This window comes from Cydia splendana, chromosome 7 (assembly GCF_910591565.1).
Source record: "Cydia splendana chromosome 7, ilCydSple1.2, whole genome shotgun sequence".
In the NCBI taxonomy this organism is placed as follows: Eukaryota; Metazoa; Arthropoda; class Insecta; order Lepidoptera; family Tortricidae; genus Cydia; species Cydia splendana.
In genome coordinates, this window is record NC_085966.1 from 6,787,610 (window position 1) to 6,814,418 (window position 26,809).

At 40.3% G+C, this 26,809-nt stretch overlaps 1 protein-coding gene across 5 annotated transcripts in view; it reads right to left on the reverse strand.

The window, feature by feature from the left end:
* Nucleotides 1-330: 330 nt before the first annotated feature.
* LOC134792076 (calcium-activated potassium channel slowpoke) overlaps nucleotides 331-26,809 on the reverse strand; it is a 112,991-nt gene continuing 86,512 nt past the window's right edge. Inside the window, exons 6-27 of one of the 5 annotated variants that reach the window (XM_063763209.1) lie at nucleotides 23,574-23,741; nucleotides 22,468-22,559; nucleotides 18,690-18,800; nucleotides 17,685-17,790; nucleotides 16,253-16,405; nucleotides 15,305-15,460; nucleotides 13,774-13,886; nucleotides 12,152-12,307; nucleotides 11,875-11,951; nucleotides 10,474-10,539; nucleotides 9,804-9,854; nucleotides 8,681-8,743; nucleotides 7,964-7,999; nucleotides 7,750-7,879; nucleotides 6,765-6,830; nucleotides 5,333-5,504; nucleotides 4,566-4,790; nucleotides 3,926-4,220; nucleotides 3,512-3,648; nucleotides 3,247-3,383; nucleotides 2,656-2,881; nucleotides 331-2,063 (exon numbers count right to left, since the gene is read on the reverse strand). In XM_063763209.1, the coding sequence (XP_063619279.1) occupies nucleotides 1,965-2,063; nucleotides 2,656-2,881; nucleotides 3,247-3,383; nucleotides 3,512-3,648; nucleotides 3,926-4,220; nucleotides 4,566-4,790; nucleotides 5,333-5,504; nucleotides 6,765-6,830; nucleotides 7,750-7,879; nucleotides 7,964-7,999; nucleotides 8,681-8,743; nucleotides 9,804-9,854; nucleotides 10,474-10,539; nucleotides 11,875-11,951; nucleotides 12,152-12,307; nucleotides 13,774-13,886; nucleotides 15,305-15,460; nucleotides 16,253-16,405; nucleotides 17,685-17,790; nucleotides 18,690-18,800; nucleotides 22,468-22,559; nucleotides 23,574-23,741 (2,835 nt within the window). In that variant the 3' untranslated portion in view covers nucleotides 331-1,964. Of the gene's footprint in view, nucleotides 2,064-2,655; nucleotides 2,882-3,246; nucleotides 3,384-3,511; nucleotides 3,649-3,925; nucleotides 4,221-4,565; nucleotides 4,791-5,332; nucleotides 5,505-6,764; nucleotides 6,831-7,749; nucleotides 7,880-7,963; nucleotides 8,000-8,680; nucleotides 8,744-9,803; nucleotides 9,855-10,473; nucleotides 10,540-11,481; nucleotides 11,518-11,874; nucleotides 11,952-12,151; nucleotides 12,308-13,773; nucleotides 13,887-15,304; nucleotides 15,461-16,252; nucleotides 16,406-17,684; nucleotides 17,791-18,689; nucleotides 18,801-22,467; nucleotides 22,560-23,573; nucleotides 23,742-26,809 lie in introns of all 5 variants that reach the window. The other 4 variants (XM_063763210.1, XM_063763206.1, XM_063763207.1 and 1 more) reach the window with 4 other exon arrangements.

Consider the following 26,809-nt stretch of genomic DNA (forward strand, 5'->3'; position numbering starts at 1 on the left):
CGAGTCGATTGTATGTCTGCACGTGGAGTCGATTAAAGTTGAGCCTTAGTTATCTAATACAATAAAGGGCATTAAACTATGAAGAGTCCACAATCGTCAAAGCACCCGGAGTTAACACTAAATACATCGCAGGCTTTACAAGCCAGTAACAACGACGATTCGAAAATAATATCACACATTTACAGCAAAATTACACTTTGCACTGACGTCCCCGCGCCGCGCGAGCGACGCGTCGTCGCGAGCGTGTTCTGTGTGTGCAGCGCCGCCATCCACGTCCACCGATCCCCCGCCCAATAGGAAAACAAAATAAAACCAAAACAAACCAATCATTCAATAAAAATTTATTAAAAAAATAAACAAAATGCGGTGCTAGATGAGGTTGAAAAGAATTTGACGACCAGAAACAGATGAAAAGATATACACGTCTGTGAATTTAGCCGAAGACAACAATAAGCGCTGGAGCAGCCAACACTTGTAGTTACCCTCGCTGATAAGTTCCAAGATGTGTATTTAAATCGCGTCTGTCTCAAGCCGTCGAAATCAAAGAATAACTAAACTGCCTTAACTAGTGGACATTTTACATGAAAGTATATTGAAGTTCGATAAAATAAAACGTAAGCTAAGCGATGGAACTGTATGCATACTACTACCACAGGTGCATTTCAAGTTTTGAACAGTTGTGTCTTAAAACTAAGTATATAAATATAAGTATAAGTGATGGATTCAATGTGAATCCATATAAAACAATAACTTTAACGTAGTGTCGAGTAACTTATAACACATTTGTGTCATGATGTATGAAGTGTTCTGCTTAAGAGTATTCGATCAGTCGATGATAATATAAATGCTTAAAAGTTATACTTTAGCCCCGAGAAAGCGTCCCGAATGAGTCAAAAGATGCGAGAAAAATAGTAAAAACTACAGAGAAAGAAATAAACCTACACTAATAGAAGAAATAGTAAATAAAGCATGCATTACCTATACTAAATTCGTTCTGAAATTACACGGTAGTGCAATTAAAAGTTTTAAAGGTTCATTGAATATTGAGCATTATATCGCTACAAATAATGGTTATATTTACTTACACAATTATACAGACTTACTTTAATTCAATTGTCAAAACCGTAGATAAAATCGAATGTCGACCATCACTTTTCAAAATGGACTGTGTAGTGTTTCAAATGAAAAAGTGTCGAAGTGTTGCACTGAATTAAATGTTGAAATATTCTTCAGTAATTTGGACTTCAACATTAGTGTGGTATCAATTGGTAAAATGTTTGATGTTACATTACTCATTAGACTCAGCATTAGAAGTGTTTGTTTATGCATTTTTTCATGATTGCCATAAGTTGTTTGATAATAGTCCCATGACTGCCAAAATATTCATTAGATAGGTACTTTTTCAGGCTAAATAAGTTACGTGGCTCATTTTACTGGACTCGTTGATGGAAGTGTCATTATTTTAACAGTCAAGGAACCTCTTAATGTTTTCTCTGTGTACCAATGCAAAGAGATAGTGTTCACAAATTACAAGACAGATAGAAGGCAGTGCTCACTGTGCAAAAGATACATAGGAACCTGAACATGGCTTTCCCTATACATCTTTAAAAGGTGCATTTCAAGAGTATGGTGAAGATTGCTGTGCCGTGTCAGTGGAAGTGTAAAATAACTTGTACTTAGCTAGCCAATTCCAAATAATAATTAAAACGCAAGAAGAAATAAAATCGGGTAAGAGTTATAATAATTTGAAAAAGGTATCACCACAAAAACTTTGAATTTTGGCTTCGAATGGAAAGAATCGTGAAGATAAAACCAAAGGATTTGCGCAACCTAGATAAAATAGTATAACTCAAAAGTGAATTGTTTGGGGGGCTTGTGGAGTGGCGTCGGGCCCTACCGCCTATGAGCCCGGAGGCTTATATGTAGGAGTAGGGTCCGTCGGTAAGGGCGCTGCACAGCAGCAGTCAGGAGGCGTCGTCTTTGCCGCCGCTGCCCGTGGCCGAGCCCGCGCGCCGCGACGAGCGGTACTCCACGCCGGGGTCGAACTGCATGAGGACGAATACCTGCACAAAGTTAACATTTTACGATGGAACAGCTATTTGTCATCCGTGAAAACATGAAAATGATTTATTATTTAACTAATCATGACGATGGTATGCATTCAAATTATAGATTTCATCGAAAATAAGCTGAACATTTTTATAAAATTATTAATCGTGAAACGTAAAGGACATTGTAAATTAATGAAAATGATAGTCATTGAAGAAGACGAAGATGCCTTTAACATTTATATTGCATACAATCTCACAAGAAGATAAGAAACGAGACTCGAAGTCTTCTCGTTACGACAGCACTTGCACTTGTCACTTGTTGCTAGAGTTACATCAGACTGTAAGTATTGCACCCTAGGCATCATACTTAAGTACACCTACTGGTTAAAGTAGGGTAGATGAAATCGTCTGACGGATTGATTGGTCACAATAACGCATTGTTTGCTGTTTGCGAAAAAGTTACAGGATGCATTTCGTATGTAACACACCTGATTCATTCATCGGATTGGTGATAGTGAATCGCTTGCTGCTCACGACGCATGGTGACGATGTCAAAGTGATGCAAGCCGATATGAAATTTTATCGACTACTCTAGGGGCCATACCTGATCAGTGGGCAGCAAGATGAAGTCATCCGGCGGATTGGTAATGACGTATCTCTTGCTGCTCGCGTCGCACGAGGACGAAGTATCCCGAAACCGGTAGAGGCCGATGCAGAGCATGCCGTAGGCGCGCAGTGCCGCCACGAACAGGTCGCCGTACTTGCCAGCCTCCCCGAACTGGGCCAGTGGCCCATCGTACAGGGAGATCTGACCTACTCTACACCGGTCCCTGGAATTTAACAGTTACTAGTTACAATGTATAAGTTATGTCTCGAAATTTCGCCTTATGAAGTTTTCCGCTAAAGATGTAGATGATGCTCAAACGATAAGCGATGTCAAAGATAACAGATTTCGCACCGTTTTAATCAGAAAGCGAGATCTAAGCATATCTTTAAGATTTCTTCATTCGGTTTATTTAAACGAAAATAGTCCTTTATTGGTAGCCCAATGCTCTCTTCATTTGTTTATTAAGCCATTTACCATACTTTAATATCGTTTTTTAATACAGCAATAAAATTAAAGAATTTACGCGATACAAAATGACAGAGTGCTGGGAACTTTCCCGAGGAAGATTGCTGATTGGAAACAACTTACCGGTTCGCTAAACTTTCGGGCGTGGAGTACCCTCCTCGGAGACCAGCTCCTTCCGCGAGGATCAGTTCCAGCTCGGGCGTGGCGCCGCCCGTGATCAGCGACCGGATCAGGGTTAAGGCATTCTGGTTGAAATACGTCTGGAACAATGGAACAAATGAATTTACGAATGGCGAACGGTTGCGTGAGGTACAGCTCCTTGTCAGGATTATCATCGTCACGGTCCAAGAACTGCACCTTGGATTTATTTCGGCCTTGTATAACTCACAGTGGACATGAGGGAGTCGAGCACGCTGACGGCGAAGGCGGTGCCGCAGGCGAACGGTTGCGTGAGGTACAGCTCCGTGTCAGGATCGTCGTCGTCGTCCTGGTCCAAGAACTGAACGTTGCTGTCGTTCACCAGCTCTGCATAACATTGAAAATAATTAGAAATGTCACAGAACGAAAAACATATTTTCTTTTAGAACTGGGAGGATCATAAGTATCATAACGTATTCTCATATCGGAGTGATGATTAAATCCTCTATGTCAATGCACAATGAATTATTGGAGAAGATAATAACTATTATCTTTTGATTTTAAGTAAGTAGCCAACTGGATCACGAGATCATTTAAGACGCAACTGGGATGACGCCAAGATAAAGAGCCGGATGAACTTTCAGTGTTGGAATTTGCGACTCACCAGTAATCATAGGCACATTGGCACCATACACCGACCCTCTCCGCTGCAGCAGCACCGGCGCGGGCGGCGCCCCGGGCGGGGGCTGCGCCGCCGCGCTCCCATTCGTCGCGCCCCCACTTAACACGCCTATCGTGTCATCGAAGGTCATCGCCTTGATGTTCAACGAAGCCAGGATAGCTTCCTTGTCGGCCAGCGTCGGGTCGTCGTTGGACGGCACCTTTGCGGACAGTATGCAGCACATGTCGCAAAGGTTAACGTTCACTGCACGCAAGTCGGCTCGGCTTAGCGGTGAACCCTGTCAAGCATAGTTTAGCTTAAGTGTAATGTCATGAAAGGTGCTGGCAAAATCGAAGGTATTTAACTTCCCCGTGATTACCTTTTTGTCAAAAAGAAACGTTAGAATAATTTGAACAAGCTTCTGGCTGACTGATTGACTTTTCAGCATAAAGGACTTGTAATATTAAACCGGGCTGTGTATGAATCTCAGCTGAGAGAAGAAAATCATAAAAAATACATATCTACCTATAAATACCGAAATGCAAATGGATTCAACAGAGGATTCACGACTCTTTAGTGAGGATGATGTCGCAAGGAGTAAGAGTCACCTATGGAAATGAGAGGAAGAATAAAAAAAACTTACATTCAAAACAGAAATCTTTGGCAGATTCTGCAACATCTTCCATTCCCTTCTGATGTAGTCGACGCTCCCAACAATCACCACGTGTTTCAGCTCGTGGTAGTGGAAGTTGGAGGCCCGCAGCGGCATCACGAGGTTCCGCAGCCCTATGAGCGGCGAGTCGGGGTCCGCGAACAAGCAGACCACCACGTGGCCGTTTAGGACGGTCATCGCCGCTTGGTTTCTGTCCTGTTGCATCAAATTCATAAATGAGTTCATAGAAAGAACACATGATTGTAGTTGGAGAGTAGATGCTGTTAAAAAACGGTTTTCGATTCCTTGTTATACGTATTTATTCCATTATTATATTAACACATTCAATACCACTAAGTGCTACGGGTTACGCTCGTAGCGCGTAGCCACGGTTTCGTCGTATGTAGCGCGTAGTCGCTACGAACAGTGTACCCGACAGTCGGGTTCTTGGTGTTGAATGTGTTAATAACGTTTTTCTTTCGGGATCTTTTTAGATCTCAGCACTTGGTAAAATTCTAGCAAACGTTTTGTTAATAGGCGTGGGAAAAGTTGAAGAGTACACAAATAATTCAACTTTTTAAAACCGCTGTCATCTAGCAAAGAGTGGTAAATGAGCGTGGCAGGACTGGCAAAGGACAGACTATTGTGGCGACCATTCTGAGAGGCCTGTATTCTAACGTATATAAGTATATCGATTGAATTATGGTAAACAATAATTGTTTAAGCAAATCGACAGATCGACACAGAAAATTACGTACTAATATACAATCCTCCAGATTCTTGGCGGGACTCCAATGGAACATGCCAGTGGAGTCGTATTTCATTTCAGTCTTTTCGAAGTCGAAATCTTTCGACTGGTCGTCGGCCAGGCCTGCTGGCAGACTCACGCCGTTACTGTTCTGGTTGCCGCCGCTGCTCCTACTCGTCGGCCTGAAAGCATACAAAATATTTTAAAATTTCGAACGTCAACCTATTATAAATAACGGGCGATAGGCTATGTAAGTGTTATCGTTGTGCAGAAAGTTTAAAAAAAATGGCGGGAATCAGTGCGTTGGTGGTTTATGTTATATTTATAATGTATTTAAATTATGTTATTTTGGATATAAATTGGTTGAGTTCGAAGCTACAAGCTCAAATTAGTGTCGCTGTATTTGTAATTACAGGAAATGACACTTAAGTAATATTTTACAAAAATAAAACTGTATATAAGTAATTTTCAAATTTGTGAAAATTACTTAACCCTTTAGTCCGTAGCGGCAACATACTTGCCATCATACTTAGAACAAAAACGCATCTCTACTGTAAGATTTACGGTTCGAAATCGATTGACAAGAAAGGAATGTGAAATGGTTAAAGGGTTAAGCTGATGTTGTTTTTGCGCTAATTTATTATTTCACAATGAAAATAAAGTGTAAGGAAATTTTAATTATTTCACCGGCGTCCAAGATTTAAAGTTTTCTTTGTATTATTCTTAAATTAAAAACTGATAACAAAAGGCGAGTATTTATGAAAACTAATCTTTTACGTCAGTAATTGATAATAACCGAAATAACAAATATTTAAAGTAAGCAACTCTAATAAATACACTATACTAAATACGCATAGATTTTGTGGATCGATTTTTTTATACAACCGATAAGACATGCTAGGTCGTCTCAAGACTAAAAGTGCCGTGCTGTTTACAGGTGCCAAAATATACGAAAAATATAGGAAATAAAGTGAATTGTCACTAGAAAATTTTCGTACAGAACACATATTTATATAGCCGAGAAAGCTTCTACTGTTACAGTCTCTAAATACATAAATTATTATATTTATTAGCTTTATGAACGAATTCTTATTACGAATATTTCCAGTTGCAATTCACAAAATAGCTTCGTTGAGTGCAGTGGTTCTGTATTAAGAAATATTATTTAAAGAATACTATAAAAATATTTGAATTTGATAATATTAAGATGTACCAGATATTAGAAAAATTTAGGTTTTGACGCTTCTCCGATTATTGTCCATGCATTTAAAATCAAGTATTATTTTCCAAATAACCTATCTTCACAAATAGGTACATATGAGTTCTACCTACATAAACTAAAGTAACCATAAGCAAGCATCTATATAAGTCTCAACAACGGTATCATACAATAGTAAAGTCAAACTACTGAAAAATTCTAGCTGATATATAAGTTGAGTTACATGAGCTTTTTCACTTCGTAGGCTAGGTGGTACGCTTGGTAATTCGTGTCCTGTTCCGGAGGGTTCCTGTAACACCCAAACAGCTCCGTAGCTTCATGTCTTGACAATCAGTGCGGGTTGGGGACATACCGTGAAAATCAGTTCATATTAATGTGGTAATACTATGTACAAGCAGTCTTAGAACACAGATCGACAGTATTCAATTATCTTCAGTTAATTGCTGATTTGACACTTGTAATTCCAATGTGGCTTTTGCTTATCCGTATTTCTTTGTTATTCTAGCATTTCATAGTCGAGAGACGAGTTATATTTTTTATGGCAAAAAATGACTTAGAGTCAGCGAGAGTATAAATTGAGCAGCTAGGGGTAATGATGCTCATTGATAGAAAAATATCTTAAGGATCGACTAAGAAATAGTTCCTTGCTGGTCGCCCCGTGTGAAAGATCAAAATGTGTGGATGAGATCAGCTTAGGAATCATGGGCCACTTTTACCAAATTTAGTCATGAAAACATTAAATTCTATAAAAACTGATTTTCACTGTATTTATATAATATATAGACATTTATATATCGTGTACACAGTGCACACAGTGCCAAACACATCTCGTGACAACGAAATAGGGTCGAAGGCGTTGCTAAGTTTCGGGATCTAATCAAGCTGTTTAGTTCAAAAGTAAGAAAGAAAATACTATAAACACAAGTTTTTTTATATGTGACTATTAATAATCTTCTTTATGTGTTAAGTTTATAATTTTATGCAGCCATTGTTTTACATTTAAGGCATATATACGCAACATCTTTTTAACGAAAATATCTTTTAAAGGTGAAGCAATGAATATGGGGCAGCCCTAGGTTCATTCACACATGGCCACAACCAATCGAAAGCGCGTTGAATACACACACATTCAAAGCACAGTCAATCATGGTTCAGGGCTGCCACAGACTACAATTCAGGTTAATTTTTTTAATGGTTTTATAACTTACGTGTCAGGTGGAGCTCTGTTTACGTTTGGCTTGACCTTGTTGACCTGCCTCGTCGTTGTTGTGTTCATCAGCTGGTTCGCGTTTGGAGACAGGAGAGCATTCGGTGCACTTCTATGGTTTCTGTTTATTACTGGAAACAAACGTCAAATAGGTTAAATAAATTGATCTTAAAACTATTAGAGGGGATTGCAATTATTGGTTAATTAGTACTTACAACTAATGTCTTCACCTCGTTCTCTCGCGATTTCACCTGGAATATTGTAATTAAATTATTATAAAATAAAAATATGACGTGCCTTAAAAATAGGTGTGTAGTGCAGTGTGTTTTACTTTACTTTGGATTAAACAATTTATTGTTCAAAATTAACAGTACTTATAAAATATTTGATATTTACATTAATTCCATTCAATAGGGTTCAAGGCAATTTAAGAACTTATTTAATGTCTACAACAAAAGCGTATTGACAAAGCATTCAAGGGTACAATATGTATTAAACGGACGGATGCAATGGGTCGCAATGCCTGGCGGGAGTACAAACCAATGAAACATCCGCTTTAGAGTTAACCAAGAAGCGCAGGTCGATGGGGTTTGCAATTTTTAAATCTCTTAACGTGATGCAAAAACAAAAACGAAACGTTTTTCGTGTAGAAAAAAAATCACAACTAAAAATGTGGATCATGTAACTGTCCTTTAGAAGGTACGCATCTTCTTGTCTACTGTTTCAGCTGGGATCATGCTTGATGAAAGCCTCATCCGCGAATCGTTATCGAAATTCCTTTAGTGCTCGCTATGAAAATGCGTGATAAAGCAACTAAGTGCGGGGCACCTTTCGGTCACCGGTGGAAGCACATTGCTGGTCGTTCAATGGAAGTGGGCCGATGAGAAAAACAAATTAAAATAAAACACTCAGTCTTTCATCCTGAGATGTACCTCGATGATGCACCTTCTTGGGCAACTCTGGCGGCGTGAAGGTGGGGGGAGGATGGTGGTCATCTGCAAAACATCAGCACAAATTCGCATTCCAATACACCAATCAGTCAACGACATCACCTACTGGCGCGTCGCGATTATAGACAGCGAGTGACAAACACTCGTCGTACAGAGTCCGTCTTAAAAGTAACCAATTCAGTTTCACTTTATAAGCGTTTGTGCAAAATTTAAGCTGACGACTTGAATATATACAACATCCAGTTCAAATATGAAACCGAATCGAGTTACACAACATATTATTAAACAATCTGTTAATGATATATTATAGTATTATACAAACAGTAACACAACACAACACGCTAATAACTACAACATCCACGTGCAGCATGCTTCCAAGTTAACACACAATAAATAAACTCTAATAGACAAGCTCTAAACTATATAAGTATATCATAAAACGCATTAATACTTGATGAATATATAATCCTAATTATAAATGAGTTTAAAGCTAATGTAAGAGGAAATGATAAAATGGCTAAGGGACGTAAATTATCAGGAGATGGCACCGAGCGTACTAACGTTGTAATTACTTAAAAGGCTAAAGCAATTAACGATTCTCAACGTCTCAACGATAAAGGCAAAGATAATTACTCTGGAGATGATATACCAGTCTGGCAGACCTGCCACCGTTGACCCCCGGTCCTGGAGCTATCGAGGCAGGGCCATCTAACTAAATTAAACATTCCCTATGCAGGGTCTTTACATTAATCTTTAATTTTGAAAGCAGATTACACTTTACAACATCAATATCAGAGGGGCTATTTCGATGCAATAATCAGGGTTTTAAATACTCCTAGGAAATTTAGAGATTGATATAATTATAATAACAACAACACCAAAATAAACAAATGACATCACAAATGTCTTCTCATGTTTTAGTTCCGCTAATAGAGAGGCAAACATCTAACTGCTGAATAATGCACATAGAGTAACGAATCAGACAAGACAATGATACAGGACACGAGATTGCTATATAGAACCGCCGCCGCGACAGGCCCGCGCGTCGCGATAGAACATCACATTGACATGTACACTGAATGTTAAACACATTTGGGTTACGTACTTGCCCGGCCAACCATCTGGACGGCTCGTACGCCCTTCCTGAACGTAGCCACTGAACCGAGAAACAACACGTTTAAGCGATCATGTATTAATAGGTACCTACTATTTAATCATTGATTTTCGTGGGCATTACACAATGATTGCAAATCATAGGCACTTATGCAGACAGAAATGCAAAGCTGAGGAGTCTTCTTCTTGTAGAGTTTAAGAATGAAAAGGAATTAGATGAGAGTTGCCTCTGTTACAGTTTGATTACCAACACCTGAACTATCTGCCTTGTTTCTAAGATTACTTTAATGGAATAAGAGCATTTAAATACTGGGGCAGATCGTTAGGCTTTGCAGGTAATCAAAATGAAGTCAATATATATAATATAGCACCTTAGCCTATAGCCTACAACTCGACCGTCACCGTGAGCTGTGTTTAGAAGTAGGAAGTTCGTCCGGACCAAGCCCTAGTACTGTAAGCGAGTTCATAGTTAATACATTGTGACAATAGCTTTGCTGCACTAGTCTAGAGCGCTGCGTGTGTCGTTTAATCGTGAGATTAGCGTTTTACTGTTCTCCGGGTAGGTACATTATGTCGATCATGAGCATGGTTAGTTGATGCAAACAAACTAAACGTGTTGTGAGGTACGGTAATAGGTAATAGCTTTTGTTTCAGCCTCGTACCGTCTAAACCCCGATATGAATTAATCTGTTTCACCATCCCAGTCTGCATCATCATCATTCCAACATCTGTAAAAATGCAAAAACTGACACATACGAAGGTACGCTCCTGTCTCTTCTGTTGTAGGATCAATCGGTTAAGAATTTGGTAGGAGCGTGTTCACTTTTAATTTTAGGTTATTTCAACTTATCTGCGCATTGCAGTATGAATTCGATCCTACCAAAATGTCTGATGAGGTAATGAGATAGCGACGTCGTTAGGTTTCCGTTGACCTGGCGTTAGTCACTGTCATTAGCACAGACAAGCCGGAACTGCTCTGGAAAGTCTTTTGTTTTTTTATTTAGCTCAATCTCGATGAGATAATTTATTTTAGCACTTATGATTCTCTTCACACTCTGACTTTTCTGAGACATGCTTTCGTGGATTAACAGACACAATAAACTAAGTGTTTTGGGACAAATGACGGTGCAAGTTTGCCGCATGTGATATAAACTCTACATATATTTAATGTTCCTATTTACATGCAATATACTTTTTGCTCTGGGCTTTGAAGTGCATCATATCAATTCGTTTAATTTAAAATGTTGCACCGAACTGTTCAGTTTCATCCTTCGAGAAATTTGTAATTTAGATCACTGCTAAGTTGGTCCAGTCCCTGCTCCGAATTATTTGACAATCAATTGGCAGTAGTCGGTTGTATTGTATGATGCACTAAATCCTCTCAATATTGATACAAATCAGTACATAGCGAGATTCTCAAAAGGCATAGAAAAATGGTGAAGTGTCAGAGTGCTTGATCCTATCGTGGCATTATCCATTCTCGAGCGGCGGACAAACACAATGATCGCTAAATATAGGGTGGTGAACGAGCACGGGTCAAGAGATGCTTTGCAGCCGATCCAGTCTGTGAGGTACAGGACGCAACACCACTAAAGCAACTCAAAAATTATATAGACACGAAAAATAATCGGAAAACGTCAATTTGTGAGGTTAGGTGTGGTGCAAGTTACCTAGGTCGGCTCCAACCTTCCGCTGGTGGGCGGTCACTAAAAGTTTAGCCGAACAAGATTCCATTAATCTCACAGAAACAAAGGTAAACAGTGTGAGGTCGATAGCAAGTCTGCTGTGTCAACGTGTCCGTGGTACAGTGTTAGACAATGTGACAATCATCGGAAGAGTCAACAGAGGTGTTCTTTCGTGATCAATTCTACAAGACACAGTCCGTGAACATTTATTGTTTCCCAGAAAGAATGTCACAGAATTATTGTTAGCTATGAATTTTATTTTATTAGTCATTGTCATTGCGTATTATGTCTGAACCTACACTTTTCACAGTAGACTAAGCTATTTATACTCGTTACAAGAAATTTCAATTTGTTTAAGTGTAAAGAAAATGATCTTACAGTTTTTGCATTTGCATTTCTTGATGAGTGTTTCATCTTTGATGTCATCGTGGCAAGCCTTACAGTAAAACCAAGCCCTGAAAAGAAAAAAAAATCCAGAATTTATAATTTTCTACAATGTCGGATGATGTTTCACGCTTTCTCATATTACGTGTAAATATTCTAAAAACCCAAACTGTCTAATTGATAGGACCGCGAAACTGCCGGTTTCCATTACTCATTTTCTTGGCAACTATGAAGCCAGTTTAATAAAGAGGTTCAAGTTATGGTTAATTACCTTTTAACCTCATCAGCGGACTGCGCAATAAAGAAGCCCTGCGTGTTGGCGTGGATCTTGGCACTGCGGGGGTTGATGGAGATCTTGCTGTCCGCGCCCTCCTCGCCCTTGATCTCGATGGCTAACAGCAGCAGCTTCAGCTTCGTGAAGCACAACCTGCCAAAGAGGCTTGTGACGTCACCGTTTTATAGCTAGGCTAATGTTCAGAATAACCACTTTCCAAAAAACCCAAGGTCAGGGATCTGTACTCTTTTATTTAGACACAGAAAAATAGGTACCAGCTCTTCGTAAAGCAATACCTCTGTCTGAAGAGCCGGTGTAATAAAATCCTTTTAATTTATGACTACGTATTTTCTGGGAAATTGGAGAGTGGCTAACATTCTAAACATAAAACCTTGTTTCATGTTAAGTAATATAATTATGTATGAATGTGTGCCTTCGGGTTCTAAAGAGTTATTAAATTGAATTCAGGCAGGAAAATTACTATGTTCCATGCATCGTTGCAATGGAGTTTTTTTATTTAGGTACTCATGCACTACAAGCGTGTCGATGCATACCAAAATATCAAGTTTAAATTCTGATTTATAGAGAGCCATGCGAGTTTGATATATGATATACTTCAACACGAATAGATAGGTCTTAAACTCCGAATCAGAATTAACAGTAAATAAAATAAACAGTTAATATGTAGTGTGTAGTGTATGTGCAGTGTGTATTGTAAAGCAAGTGCACGACATCGAACATATAAAGCGAGTAGGACAAAGCATTTACTACCGTGTTTTAAAGAAGGCGTGGCGTGCTTATAGTGTTTATTATAAGATAACCACCCGAATGTTATGCACCGTTTTTAATATTGAGTTAATATGAAAGGGACAGAAAACATATGTTTTTCGGAGACTTGCTAAAATATTTATTAGGTACATTCTTGTAACCAGTTGTCATGAAATTATCGCTCTAAGTCTAACTATGTACATAGATCGACTTTATAATATGGAGCTTTAATATATATCTCATAGATAATGTAGGTACATAATATTTTTCTTTAAAAATTTTCAGGTCGATTAAAATGAATGTGTCTGAGCATGATGGGCAGTAAAGAATGATTGTTGATTTTATGTACTTAGCTCATTTTAGATATATATTTATTATATAGAAGTATATTTTATAATGCAGATAATGTAGAATGTTGTTTAAAACAAATAATTACACACTATAAAATTACTCTTCTAATTACTTACCCACATCATTGAAGGCACGTTATAAGTGAAAACTAGTTTTTTATTGTAGATCTATTAGCAAAAATCCAAACTAGAAAATTAATCAGGTACAAGAAAATATGTTAAAATGAAACGGATAATAAACAAAATACTATATATGTAAATCAAGAGCTGCCAATAAACGAAATATGTTGTAGCTATGCTATACATACCAATATACTTCTAATGTTATTTACCCATTCAACATGCACAATCAATATAGACTGAAAGGAAATCACACTGTTTAGTTCTAGTTTCGGATACCTACAAGGGTTATCAACAGGAAAAGTGCACATTCATTAGCAAGGTATTACGTGGGCAGACATAGTCTATAGTGCAGTGAGGGAGGACGAGGTGGTCTCTTACTCGCTCGCGGAAGGGAAGCTCATTCCAGTGAATGAGGTGGATAGAGTCTCCGTGTACATCTCGCAGCCCGTACCCTGCAGGTAATCATTCTGCCAAGCTTGTGTGTCGGGGGACTGCAATCAACCAATAGGAGACGCTCAAACTCGTGCTATGTTAGTCACAGCGGCTCCCGAGCGACATCACCGCTCTGTACAATCCCATCCATCTATATTAGACCTAATCAATCATATATTAGTCACTCTTTCTATTCAGGCTGGAGATGTTACCGCATATATTATTGACTTCAGTGCTGAGAAATTTCTGTGACATTTAGGTAAAACATCGATTAAAATGTTTGAAGCTTGCAAACTAAATTCAAACAACACTAAAATGATTGAAAAAGCTATGCGTTCGTAGTTAGTTAGTGACGTCCTCGGGCAAAGACCTGGGGATGGAATGTGGAGCTCAACACAATGTACAGTATAGGATAGTTGAGTGTGTGACTGTACGTGTCACATTGGCCTCGGTTGCCCACTTACTCTGCGGCCAGTTTGAATGGCATCCCGACAAACGTCGTGCTTAGCATCTGGGTGTACATCTCCATGCCGGTACCTCGCATGTAGTAATAAGTCCATTTAGACATGTCTGGGCACTGTGGAAATGCCGCAAAAGACTGATTAAAATGGAGCCGGACGACATGCAGTTCCGAGATAAAATGTCGTATATTACCATCCAAAACCTAATAATTCACCGTATTTATCTATGTTATCAATTCTGTCACATTACCTACACTTTAGTTACAATAATATCCGCAGTTGACCAAACGTTATCGTCTCCGTATCTTCTAGAGACGTTATTTTTTTTTCTATTTATTTTAGCCATAGGGTATCGCCGCTGATCACGCTAATAAGAATGTTGCAACTGTGACATCACCGTCGTATAAATAGTGACAAAATGCTGATCAAAGGTACCGTTGACAGCTTTACTGGGCTACAACTACACGGGAATCCTGGTATACGTAATACTAGGCAAATTACGCTGATATTCGAATCAACTGGCACGTTTATCACCTTTAACATGTATGTATCAGATCTTAAAGATTAGCTTCGTGTTTTTATTAGGTATATTTTTATTTGGAAATCTATATAAATAATTAAATAAAAAATAATCAATTTAGATTATTTGGTATGATCTACTCGTACCTAACGAGTAGATCCCGTAACATCATACAAGAGAATTACTGAAGCAGTAGCATCAAATATATCAATTATAAACTGTATCTTAGGAAATGCTTGCACACAGCCCGTCTTACATTGTCTGCATGCGCTCTGTAATAGGAACTTCATATGACACGCTGCCATTCGTACTCTCTTAAATAAACAAAGATGAATATTTATCACGCGAGAGTATCACCAGTGTTTTGTTAATATCGCTTCGCCAAAAAATGCCTGAATATAACCAGGTGTTTATTAAAACTACATAATTACACGAAGTAAACTTTAGCCTTAACAAAGGCGCTATATTAACAGTGATTTTCATGAAGGGGGCTGACCGTCTTGAAGCTCCTCATGGCGAAGAGGTTGGCCATCATAGTGGAGAAGCCGGGCGCGAGGCAGCTCTGCGCGATGAAGCCCAGCTTCAGCTCCGCCAGGCAGATCACGTCGTCGCCCTGCTTCCAGTCCCACGATGGAATGTTCAGAAGGTAAGCCTGCAATTTACAAACATATCTTTGAATTGTATTTAGCTTGAAACCCATTTCCTTTACACAAAAACCTAATAATATTGGTGCATGAACAGTAAATAATATACTTAAAATGTAGATCTCGAAATAAATAATGTTAGATAAACATATTTTTGTAAAAATTGTGTTTATCAACTGAAAGTTGTAGTGCATAATTATTTTCCATCGTATTTTCACGGAAACGTACTGAGTATAGTCGTTCGATTAGTAGCTGGCCCCGAACGGCAAATCCTTTGTCTATTGTTATGTAAAACGGCGCGTGCTACTTCCCTGCAAATAAGGGGTCTTAATTATACTAATTGGCACCTGAGCGCGGGCTAATCCAACGCGTAGGTGCGCTCTCCGATAACGCGCCTTTATTACGCATCTCGATGACACATTTTAGACTGGTTCAACTCGCCGGCACTGAGTAACCGTAGAGAGTTACGCGACCCTTTTTTTACAGGTAGAGGCACGTGCGGTTTTACTTAACAATAGACAAAGTATTAGCGGCTCGGGGCCAGTTACAAATCGAAATACTATACTGAGATTTACTGAAGTAGCATGACAAATACGAACGTTTCCGAGAAAGTACGATGGAAAACATTATGCACTATATCTGTATACAAGTCTCTATGATCAGTAGGTATTGACTGATGGTGATGTCATTGTAAACTAATTAGTGACTAGAATTTGAAACCCATAAGGTCCGGTTAAGAACGAATTTTAGATTACTTTAATCTTGGTTGGCGTATAATTAGGAAAACATACAAAATGTACCTTATTATGATACTGCATCAGCTGAATGATGACCCTTATGTCATCAGAGTAGTTCTTGATAGAGATGACCCTCATGATGTTGGCGGCGTCCTCGGCGTCCGGGTCCTGGCAGTACTTATTGGCCAGCACCAGGCAAGCGTCCGCTTCATGAACCTACACACCACACTGTTTAATACACGGCACACTGGGCAGAGAGGACTGCCAGAGAAGCAGCTTTATACAAGCGTGCTGAGAGATTTTACTGTCATATTCGCACGGCGTTGGTATGGCGTGGCCATCTACGGCTTGTCACACAAGGTGTTGGTGGCCAGTTCCGTGCGCATGTATAAAGCTGATGCACTGTAAATTAAGTCTTTTGTGCTCTGGGTACAGGGTCTGATTCTGGATATCGATGTAAATACGGGTAATTTTAAAAAAGATTATTTTAAATAATGCTTGAAGTTAATCATTCAACTGAGAATACGATACGCAGTGAGCTGTTTCAATTATTGTGATAAGTTTCAGTTAAAGTTTGTGTGTTTAATTATCTTAATTGTAACATACAGTGAAGATTTACAAGCATGAAAGAGCATGCAAAACAAAATCAGGCAGAAACGAACATTGCGGTTATCTGATTAGGTTTTATACCTAATTTAATATTGCAATTTGCAATAATGAATATATACTAAGATTCGTAATGTTCACTTCGTTAAGGAAGAAGCAGGTGGTTGTTAGATGTGAAGGACTACGTCTAAACAAAACAAACAATACGAACAAGCCGTGCATCGACATCTAGACTTACCGTAAACATTCAACAGTATCGATTATCGACAACTTTACTCGCAACTACAAAAGAAATTTAATTTTGAAACGGAAATCCTTTCTTCAGCAGCCATTAATGCCAATTGTTTACCGATGTTTGGAAGCAATCGGTGTAAACCGACTATGATAAAAGACGCGGGAGAGATCGCGCTGTCAATCCGTCAGTGCTGCACTGATTCGGGGAGTGGCGCGCGAGGGCGAGACTAAAGTTGTTGAGTTAGAGAAGTCGGCGATATCGATTGTTAGTTTATGAATACACGGGCCAGCATCGCATACAACACCCATTATCGGTACAGACAGTGAGACACATGGAGCCGGGCCGGGGCGCGGGCGTGAGCGCCGGGAGGCCGCCGGGGGACAGGAGCCTTAAGAGCAAGGTCAGCGAAGCCGACTCACTGTTAACACTCCTTGCGATCATGCGAGAGCCGGGATCCGGCACGCACACCAGCTAGCGATAGGCACGCACAGACAGCGCTCATGACATTAGAAGGGTTCTGTGGGTACACCGCTCCAACAGAACAACGTCTCGAATGAGGTTAGTGAACGAGCATCGCTCTACGTATATGGAAAGAGTCTGTACATCTTCAAACCGACACCACGCCCAAAGAACACATCGCGCATTTCTACTTACTTTTACCCTCTGTAGGTCGATTGGATTCATAATGGTGCCTTGAAAGAATTCCACAGTGGTAAAGTGTCTCTTGAACAGGCCTTCGAGCTCCAGGTCGGGCGGTTTCCTGTCATCAACGCTCAGTTAACACTATGGACCAGGGACAGTCCGCCGCCTGTCGTGGGCCGACCTTACCATGCATTCTATGTAGTACAAAATACGCAGTCGTGGGGGGAACGGAGGCGCCTGCGCCGGGAGCGGAGGCGCGCCCGTTCCGCCGTGAGAAGCCATGATTGCATCAAAAGAATCACAAGATAAATTTACCAAGGTGATAAAATCCTACTGTGACTATGAAACAGCACCTTTGATACAGAAGAAAAAAGATCTGTCTTATGCACATAAACAAATAAAATACTGGTTCACGTAGTACGCTCTGAATGGTAACGTGGCCGTGCGGTAACTAATGCCTGCTAGTCGTGTTCTAACCTTGACTCGCTCAAGGTCGACGGCATTCATCATTGTACCCTGAAAAAACTCGACGGTGGTGTAGTGACGCTTCAGTAGACCTTCCAGCTCAAGGTCGGGCTCTTTTCTGAAAGCGTCGTCGCGGACACACCATCAGGTACGTTGCAATCAATGCCAGCGCTTTTGTAGACACTCTTATACTATTTTCCATATTAAATTTCTTTGCGATAGTTCGCTGATAATTGTCTTTAAAATTATGAAAATAGAAAAACTGCGCAATGTGCCAAAGATTTTCATTCAAATTAATTTTTACACTCTTTAGTCTTACCACTTGCTTATTTGTTAACCTTGCATTTTTTTGTGCTTTACTTTAGTATGGAAAATAGTTGTGATAACATTTATGAATATCATTATAACTTCGCTTGCAAATATTATCAGTGTGCTTATGATCAGTGTCATAAATATTAGGCATACACACTTTATTTATATTATTTATAGATATCATATTCTTACTATAGTAGTCTAAATAGACTAGTAAAGGATCAATTGAAGAATACTGACCTGTGTAAAAAAACAACCTCGACGTCCACGTCTTCTCTGTCTTCATGTAGGAAGTCTTTTAAAAAATGGCTCACTGATTCGTATGTTATGTGCCCGCAAACAACAATGTGCCTGAAAACGTACGCACATATTATAACATCGGTCCTCGGAAGCGTTTTGATATTTTGCTGCTACAACAGAATTGCGAGTGAAAGAAACGAAATAAGCTCAAGCGAGTTTATAGAAAATTTTATTTTTTTAATTTTTATTGGCAATATTTAATAAACAGTACAATTCCAATTAAGTAATATTTTGCAGAGAAATCGAAAGAAGCTGTGCAGCTCTTGATCAAAACTTTTGCAGAGCGCAGAATCGCTTTAAAACAGCAAAATTTCAAAAGAAGCCTTAATTAATTCAGAAAAGAGGACAGAAAGATAGAAGTACAGCAATTTGACGTTTCATTTAACACCTGGGACCACATTACATTAATACAGAAAAAATATTTAGAAAGAATGGATAAAGGTCGCAACAGGGTTAAATAAAACAAGTGATAGAAGCACGAACTACTACGAAGCTAGCAACGTCTTCATTTTGCTACAGTGTTTGAATTAGCATACGAATAGCTACACTCAACTTTAGATGATTAGAAATTTAAAGTTTCAGAGAGTTTGTAATTTAGAAAACGAAAATAAAGGCGTTGCATCTGTTACTCTAAATGATCACAATGAAATTGTTCATCAGTTTGTGGTCGATCTGAACTAGATATGGCAGTCTCGATAGTTACCAGTTTTACCAACTGACAAACAAACGTCATAGTACAACATCCACAACAAAAATAGAACAATGGTTCACTAGAAAGCTCAGTTTCGTTCAGGATTCTGTGACACTATCTAATAAACTAATAAATGATAAGAAAATAATAACCACATTAACAACAGGGACTTTTGGAAATGTGTGGGGATTTCTTGCCATGACAAAGTGTAAAATTTGACAGTTACAAGGGGTTGCGGCATTGTCATATTAAGTGTGTTTAACAAGACTGACATTAATTATGATTATCATATTCTAGTGATAAAAGCTTGCGTCTCAGTACAGTCCTGTGTAAAGACTTTTGAATGCTCATAAGGTCTAGTGACTCGGAAACTCAGATCTGTTTAGGACATGGTATCAATTCTTTATAAGTTCGTCTCGGAAAATGCAAGAGTTAATATAGGAAAATAAAATACATCCGGAACGTGTAAACAGTTCACAGTGCCAAAATGGTAGCAGAAAATGGGTTAGATTGCATTTCAAAAACCAAACTATTACAAGTGTCGGTTAAGATCACACCAAAACTAAACTCAACAATACAGAAAGTTACATAGAATAGAATATGCTCACAATTCACATGCAAACTAGGTATTATTCATCTAAGGTGTGGCAAAGGAACTGATTTATTTTTAATCAATTGTATAACAATGTTCTACCTTGTTTTTTTGCAAACAACGTAAACAATCTCCAAATTAATAAATCCAAAAATTTGGAACAAATGATTTGTGTGTCGCTACTAAGATGATGTCTCATGTCAATGGTAAGTCGACAACTAATCTAAATTTGCGTTAATTAAAAATGTCCTCAATGCACACAGCCTTGCCACGCTCTATGAATTTACGTAAATACATTAAACTAAAGTAACCGAGGGGCTCGATTTAAAAGTACATTACAGATTGCAAAACAGTAAAGAGGGTCAACATTAAGAATAAGAGTACAGTACAGTTACAGATGTCGTGCAGGCAGGGAGTACAGAAGGAGGCGAGCGGATGGCACTCACTAGGTACGGTACGGTACGGTACAGTGGGGCGGTATCAACAGCCCCCCGGGGCGCGCCAGCCCGCCGCTCGGGGCTCGCCAAGCGCCGGGCGCCGAGCGCCGGGCTGCGCGGCCGCTGGCGCCCACAGAGAGGAGCTGTCGACGCCTGACACACGAGCGACTCCAACAACACACTACGGTACCACTCAACATTTAACTCTTCCTAACTAAGCTTTACCATTAACATTCCTTAAATACGTACGATAACTAACAGAACATAATCATGAAACCTATAATGACGAGCGATAACACTAGCCACTATCTGCTTTTCACTATTCAACTGAACTCAAATTCAAAGGTATTTTACATGAATATCGATTCATAAAAACAAAGACAATTCGCGGGACTCGCGTCCCGAGATAAAGTGAGAACACAGAAGCGTGCTAAGAGAGGAAAAGGAAGATATAGATGTCACAACACGGAACACATTCAACGGAACGGAGTGAAGACAGCGGCTCACCTGCGTCCCCGCTCATTCTTGAGGGTGCCGCCATACTTGGGTCTAGTGCCGATTAAGTCAATTATCTCTGGGATACAACTGGCAAATATCGCCTAGACGCCGACAGACAAAACAAGACATTCACATTCAAGTCGAGGAGTGAGTCGAGGCGGCGGCGGAGGAGAGCCGCCTGCCGCCGCCGCCTGCAGTCTGGTGCGGGGGGCGGCGGGCGGCTCTCTCCGACAGCTCTCTGTGGCGCGGCGACCGGCGCGGGCCGGGGTCGGCGGGGCGGACCGGGCGCGGCACGGGCACTGGCTGTGTGTGATCGTCGGGACTCGTGGCGAGGTGCCGGAGCTAGCGCTACAGCGTGGCGACAGGCATCGTGTGCAAGCGAACAAACCAAACACTACTTCATCGACAGCATTACAATACTTTACATCGGCTCTCTCCAGATCTAGTCTCGTTAGAAGGATTAAAAAGCTTAATGGTATCTCGAGTAAAATTTACGAAAAAAGGCATGTAGTAATGCGTCGGTCGACCGCGCGCCTGTCTCCCGAGGGCGGGGAGAGGAGCGCGGCCGCCGGGAGCTAACTCTTCGAGCATGCGCCACGGCACCGAGAGACCGATTCTAGTGAAGGATTAATAAATTTCATTAGCAAACTCCGCATTCATTCAACCAAGTCAGATCGAAACCGTGAGAGGTAAGAAGGCAGGAAGCCGTGTGGAGCGGGGGCGTGTGAGCGGGTACCTGCGGCGGACGTCCTTGTTGTACCGGCCGCCGTATTTGTTGCGCTGCGCCGCCAGCTCCGTGATCTCGGGGATCCAGCTGGCGAACACAGCCTACGATACACAGCAAACACCGTGAGGTCAGTGACCTCGCCAACCCCGCGCGCCCGCCGCCCGCCCCGCCCGACCCGCGGCCGCGTACCCTCGCGCTCGCACAAGGCTGTGTGGCTTGAGTGTCGTCTGTCTGCGTGGTGGCTGTGGCTGAGGGTGTGGATGTGCGGGACTTGGGTGCCGTGCCGAGCTACGCTAGCGGCGGGAGCTACGTGACCGGCGCAAGCCGTGACGGGACTCGTGACCGGGTGCATGCAAAGCCTAAGGATACATACGCTAACTAATCGATGAACAGAACTTAAAAAGAAATCGGTTTAGCCGGTTCCTAAACTAAGACGATGGGCATTCGATATAGACGCTTGGTAGAGGCGCGGGCACAGGCGGGCCGTCCCGCGCGGCGGCTTGGGCGGCGGCTCGCTCGGGCGCTACGGGCGCGACGCGGGTAGTGACGAGCGAAGCGCTGCCCGCCGGCGTGCGGGGGGCCGGCGAGTGCGAGCGAGTAGATGACACAATACATCTGACGGCACTGAGCAAGCTTTTGTAGGTGATGATTTAACATCGTCTCCGAGAGCTCGGGCGAGCCAGGCCGCGAGGCCGATGCGGGTCGAGCATTGCGCGCACGGCGGAATGAATCGCCCTCACTTTCGTCGGTCAATTGATATGTTAAACTGATACCTTTTTCCATGTTCACGCTTCAGCTCGCCACTGTACTTGGACCTACTTCCTACCAGCTCTATAATTTCAGGAATGCTACTAGCGAACATTGCCTGCAACAGACCATGGTGTCGATCGAGTATAAAGTCTAGGTGCCGCGGACACCATCGCGTGGTGCACGACAATGTCCACCTCGAGTCTCAGTATCACTATGGTGACGTAATCGTAAAGTGTAGCCGGTAGCGGAGCGAAATAAAAAAATAAAAGGAACGAGTGTGTGTCTACCGGTGAGGTGAGCAACTGAACACAGCCAGGCACAGGTGCGGCATGCAGAGATCGCGAGGTGGGAGGGGTGGGACGCGGCGCGGGAGTGCCGGCTGGCGGCGGGCCGGCAGGCCGGGACGCCTCCACTCCGGACGACTACGATACTCGTCTCGTACCACTGTCCCCATATTACACATTTCCAATATTTAAGCACGGGAAGAGAGATCCTCCGGCAGCATACGTGGTAAGTATCACGTAACAAAGCAAAAGAAAAAACAAAATACACCCATGCAGTTGAAAATCATCGCTCGAAGCTCATTTCATGATGCGGTAATAGAGTGATGCTCTTAGTCGAAGCGGCAGAAGTTAGAAGATTGCACACTGACGCAGCGAGGCGATGCGGCCGCGTGGCACCCGGGCGCGGGCGGGGCCTGCGCCCGGGGCGCGGGGGCGCCTCTCACAGTACAGAACCATGCTCGCTAGAGTGCACTAGACAGGCTTACAATCATTCACGAGCTGTGCGTTAATCCGCAACTTGTCAAACAAGTCCCATGTCACTAGTTGATGTAACATTTTATAGGTACAGGTTATCGTATAGATAATTTCCTTTTGCTTTGTTATTCATTTTGCTATTTATGCAAGGAATCGCAAGCGTGGCAAACTTTGACCGAGCCGTAAACTAGAATGTAGGCAAAATAATGAAGGTCGACGTTACTTCAATGCCATTAGAACTACGATAAACTAAAACTTGCCTCTCCTTGCAATGATAAACTTTAAAATATTTCGTATATATACTGATTTTAAATTTTGATTCAATTTAATTATTATATTATAAGAAATAAGTAATTGAAAGTGAAACTTACCAAGCCGACGAGAAGAAAAAAAACCAAAAAGGTTCTGCCAAGAACTGTGTGGCAGAACACATCACCGTAACCTACTGTAGACATGGTGACTATTAGAAAGTATACGCAAGTCCAGTACGACAATTGCTGCGAATTGGTAAAGTCCAACGGATCACCGGAGTTTTCCAGCTGAAAGAGGCAAAAATATTTCATTTTCATGACTTTAGTTCTACATTGGAACTGCATATAATGTACGTATCATCATGTAACATTATAGGTTATGTTATGAATGAGGACGGTCTCATGTACATGAATTTTATATGCTGTCAGCTATGTGGGACTTAATAGGGTTTTATTAATAACATAATGTATTACAAATAATGCTTTCACGTAATAATTCTAATGTATATTTTGGGTTGACGAGAAACACGGGAAACCGACATGATGACCGACGTGAAGTAATAATGTGTTTACCGTCTACATTAAGAGATAAAGTTACACCACGGATTTCCTTGTACGAAAATATTGAGCTTTTATGAAATTAGATTATCGGTTGATTCTGATCTAAATACTCTAACTGCCGTATTCTAACTTCAAGTTATTCACAAGAGACGACACGTACTAGATCCATTCTAACTCAACTAGTTCTCTTTTGCAGCGCAATTCGGGCAACCAATGTCACTTTTATGTTAGATAAAGTAAGATATCTATTAAATGTGAATTGGATCTCTAAGTCATATCCTGTGGAAATCGTTCAAGTGTATCTCCAGAATCGCGCAAATGTCAAATTTGACAGGTTAGATCTTAAACATATCGTTATCGTATCTTGGTGATGTCTAAAATGACAGCGTTTTACACAAAAATAAAACGCTAATTAAATAACTTACCATATTCGGAACCTAATAATAATATTGAGAATGGCAACACTGCGTAGTCGGTCGTATTGTCCTTTTCTAGCATATACGTCCTTCTCTCTCCCACACTCCCACCACTCAGGCAGGTTGCTTTGACAGTTAAACAAGGCAATTTTTCAAGTCATTGTCTCAAAATTATTCATATTTACACCAGGCAGGATTAAAACATTAGGTTCCGAATATGGTAAGTTATTTAATTAGCGTTTTATTTTTGTGTAAAACGCTGTCATTAAACAACTGTACCGATATTCGGAACCTAATAATAATATTGAGACGTGTTTGTTATCGCCTGGTGGTGGGAAGACGCCAAGCCAATGTGATTATACATGTAGTTATTATGTATATGTAATATTATTATATTACGAGTGTTTAATTAATTATGTAGTACACCCTTTATTTTAACACTTGTGAGGAGAGAGGTATTTAGTAAAGCATACATTTTGATATAAAATTATATTATGATACTAACTTTACATTTTATATATGTACTTAATGTAGGTACTTATAAATTTTCAAAGAGGATAACTGAGTCACCACAAGGGTGCTATACTTAATTATATGTATGTGAAACTAGGTAAAAGAAGATGAGATTTTAAGTCAGTCTACTCTTCAAGGAGCATACAACATCTGTGATAAGGAGTGATGTAATTAAAATATGAAGAGATAAGAATTATTTATAAAGTACTCGAGTAGTTTTTATTTATAACTCCCAATTATTAACAAATTTGATAATAATTATCTAGTAAAGTAAGGAGTTGCAGGAATATAACAAGGACAAGACCTTTCTTATTTCCAAAATCTCTCGGGATTAAGTAGACGAATATTGTACATATTCGTTATATCACTATCACTACCCACAAAGTTAGTATTGGGTACCTACTTACTAAAATGTCATAGGGAATTACTGAATTCCTTTCATGACTGTGAGCCAATGTGAGCTATATACTTGGTTATAGCTATAAAATGCATTTAATCCTTTGTACGCTTTACTAACGCGAACGCGTTACACGTTGCGCGTTGTACGTAAACAAACCTTACTTAAAATTGTGAAGGTTACTTTGAGAGCTTAAGCCATAACATAACACTCATGTTGGCACGACTAGTAATGATAATGACACTTTTTGGTGCTCTTGGCGTTCAAATGGTTAATATAGAAATGCCACAGAACCTTATCAATGATATTTGTATAGGTGCAGGCTCATTCTGATTATTCATGTTTAGCTATCATCAAGTGACCTAAATTGTACTCATTAATTTCTATATATGCAGTAAGTTTACCTTATCTGGTGCCTACTAGTAGACATAAGCTTGATTGGTTCTGAACGCTTAAGTGGCTTAATTTATGTAAAGCATTTATAGACATTGCATAGTTCTGAATATTCAGTTTCCTCTTTCCAGTGTGTAAATTATTAAGAATAAGGTACTTAATTCGAAACCTTAGCTCATCGCATGTGTTTTAACCAAAATGCAGATTTGTGTGTTTATTTAGTGATTTTACATTATTTGCAATAACTGTGCGGAACCATGGGGTCCCCGACCTTTTGCCGGGCACCCGTGGGCCCAAAGCCAACAGTGCAGAGGCCCTTTAAGAGGGACCTATTTCATCCAATGCTAGAGTCAACACTTTGTCGAATTTATTTGATATTTATGTATACTTATCCTCCTTATGAACTAAGGATAACTGTAACTTTTTGATATCAAGTATACGCAGAATTGTCAATTATTTTATATTCTGAAATTATAATATTACTGGATTTGGGCCAGTGTGCCTTTGTATACTATATCTCTGGCCTACGATATAGGCTAGTCTATTAACATCCCGCCTCCTGGAAGGCAGTATACAGACTTCTTAGATATATATTCACGGTAGCGCTAAGTGTGTGGACCTAGTTTTCCGACACTTGACTGCATGAGATTATTGTGAACATTTTTTTTTTTCTCGAGCAAGAAGGGTACCTAGATAGGTTGAGGTCCTTAAATTGTGGATTTGGTAGGAGCAAGACACAGACGGGGTGTAAATTAATTAATCCACCATGTTTCAAGATTTTTGTTCATTGATGCCTTCCGTTTACACTGTACAGACAGACTAACACTTTGGCAGAGTTTTGCTAACATATAATAAATGACTGCATTTGTTTGGGTGTACATGTTCCACATCAAAGACATATTTATATATTTCAATCTATTTTTGAAAAGTTCGCGTTTCAAAATAGTTTCGCCTTTTCGCAAGGCGTGCTCCTGTTTCCCTATTTTATTGTGCAAAGTGAACAGTATCACAATGTTATAATTATGTATAAATAGAGAACTAGAGGGTCATGCCCTAGACGTGACCGCCCAGAAGTT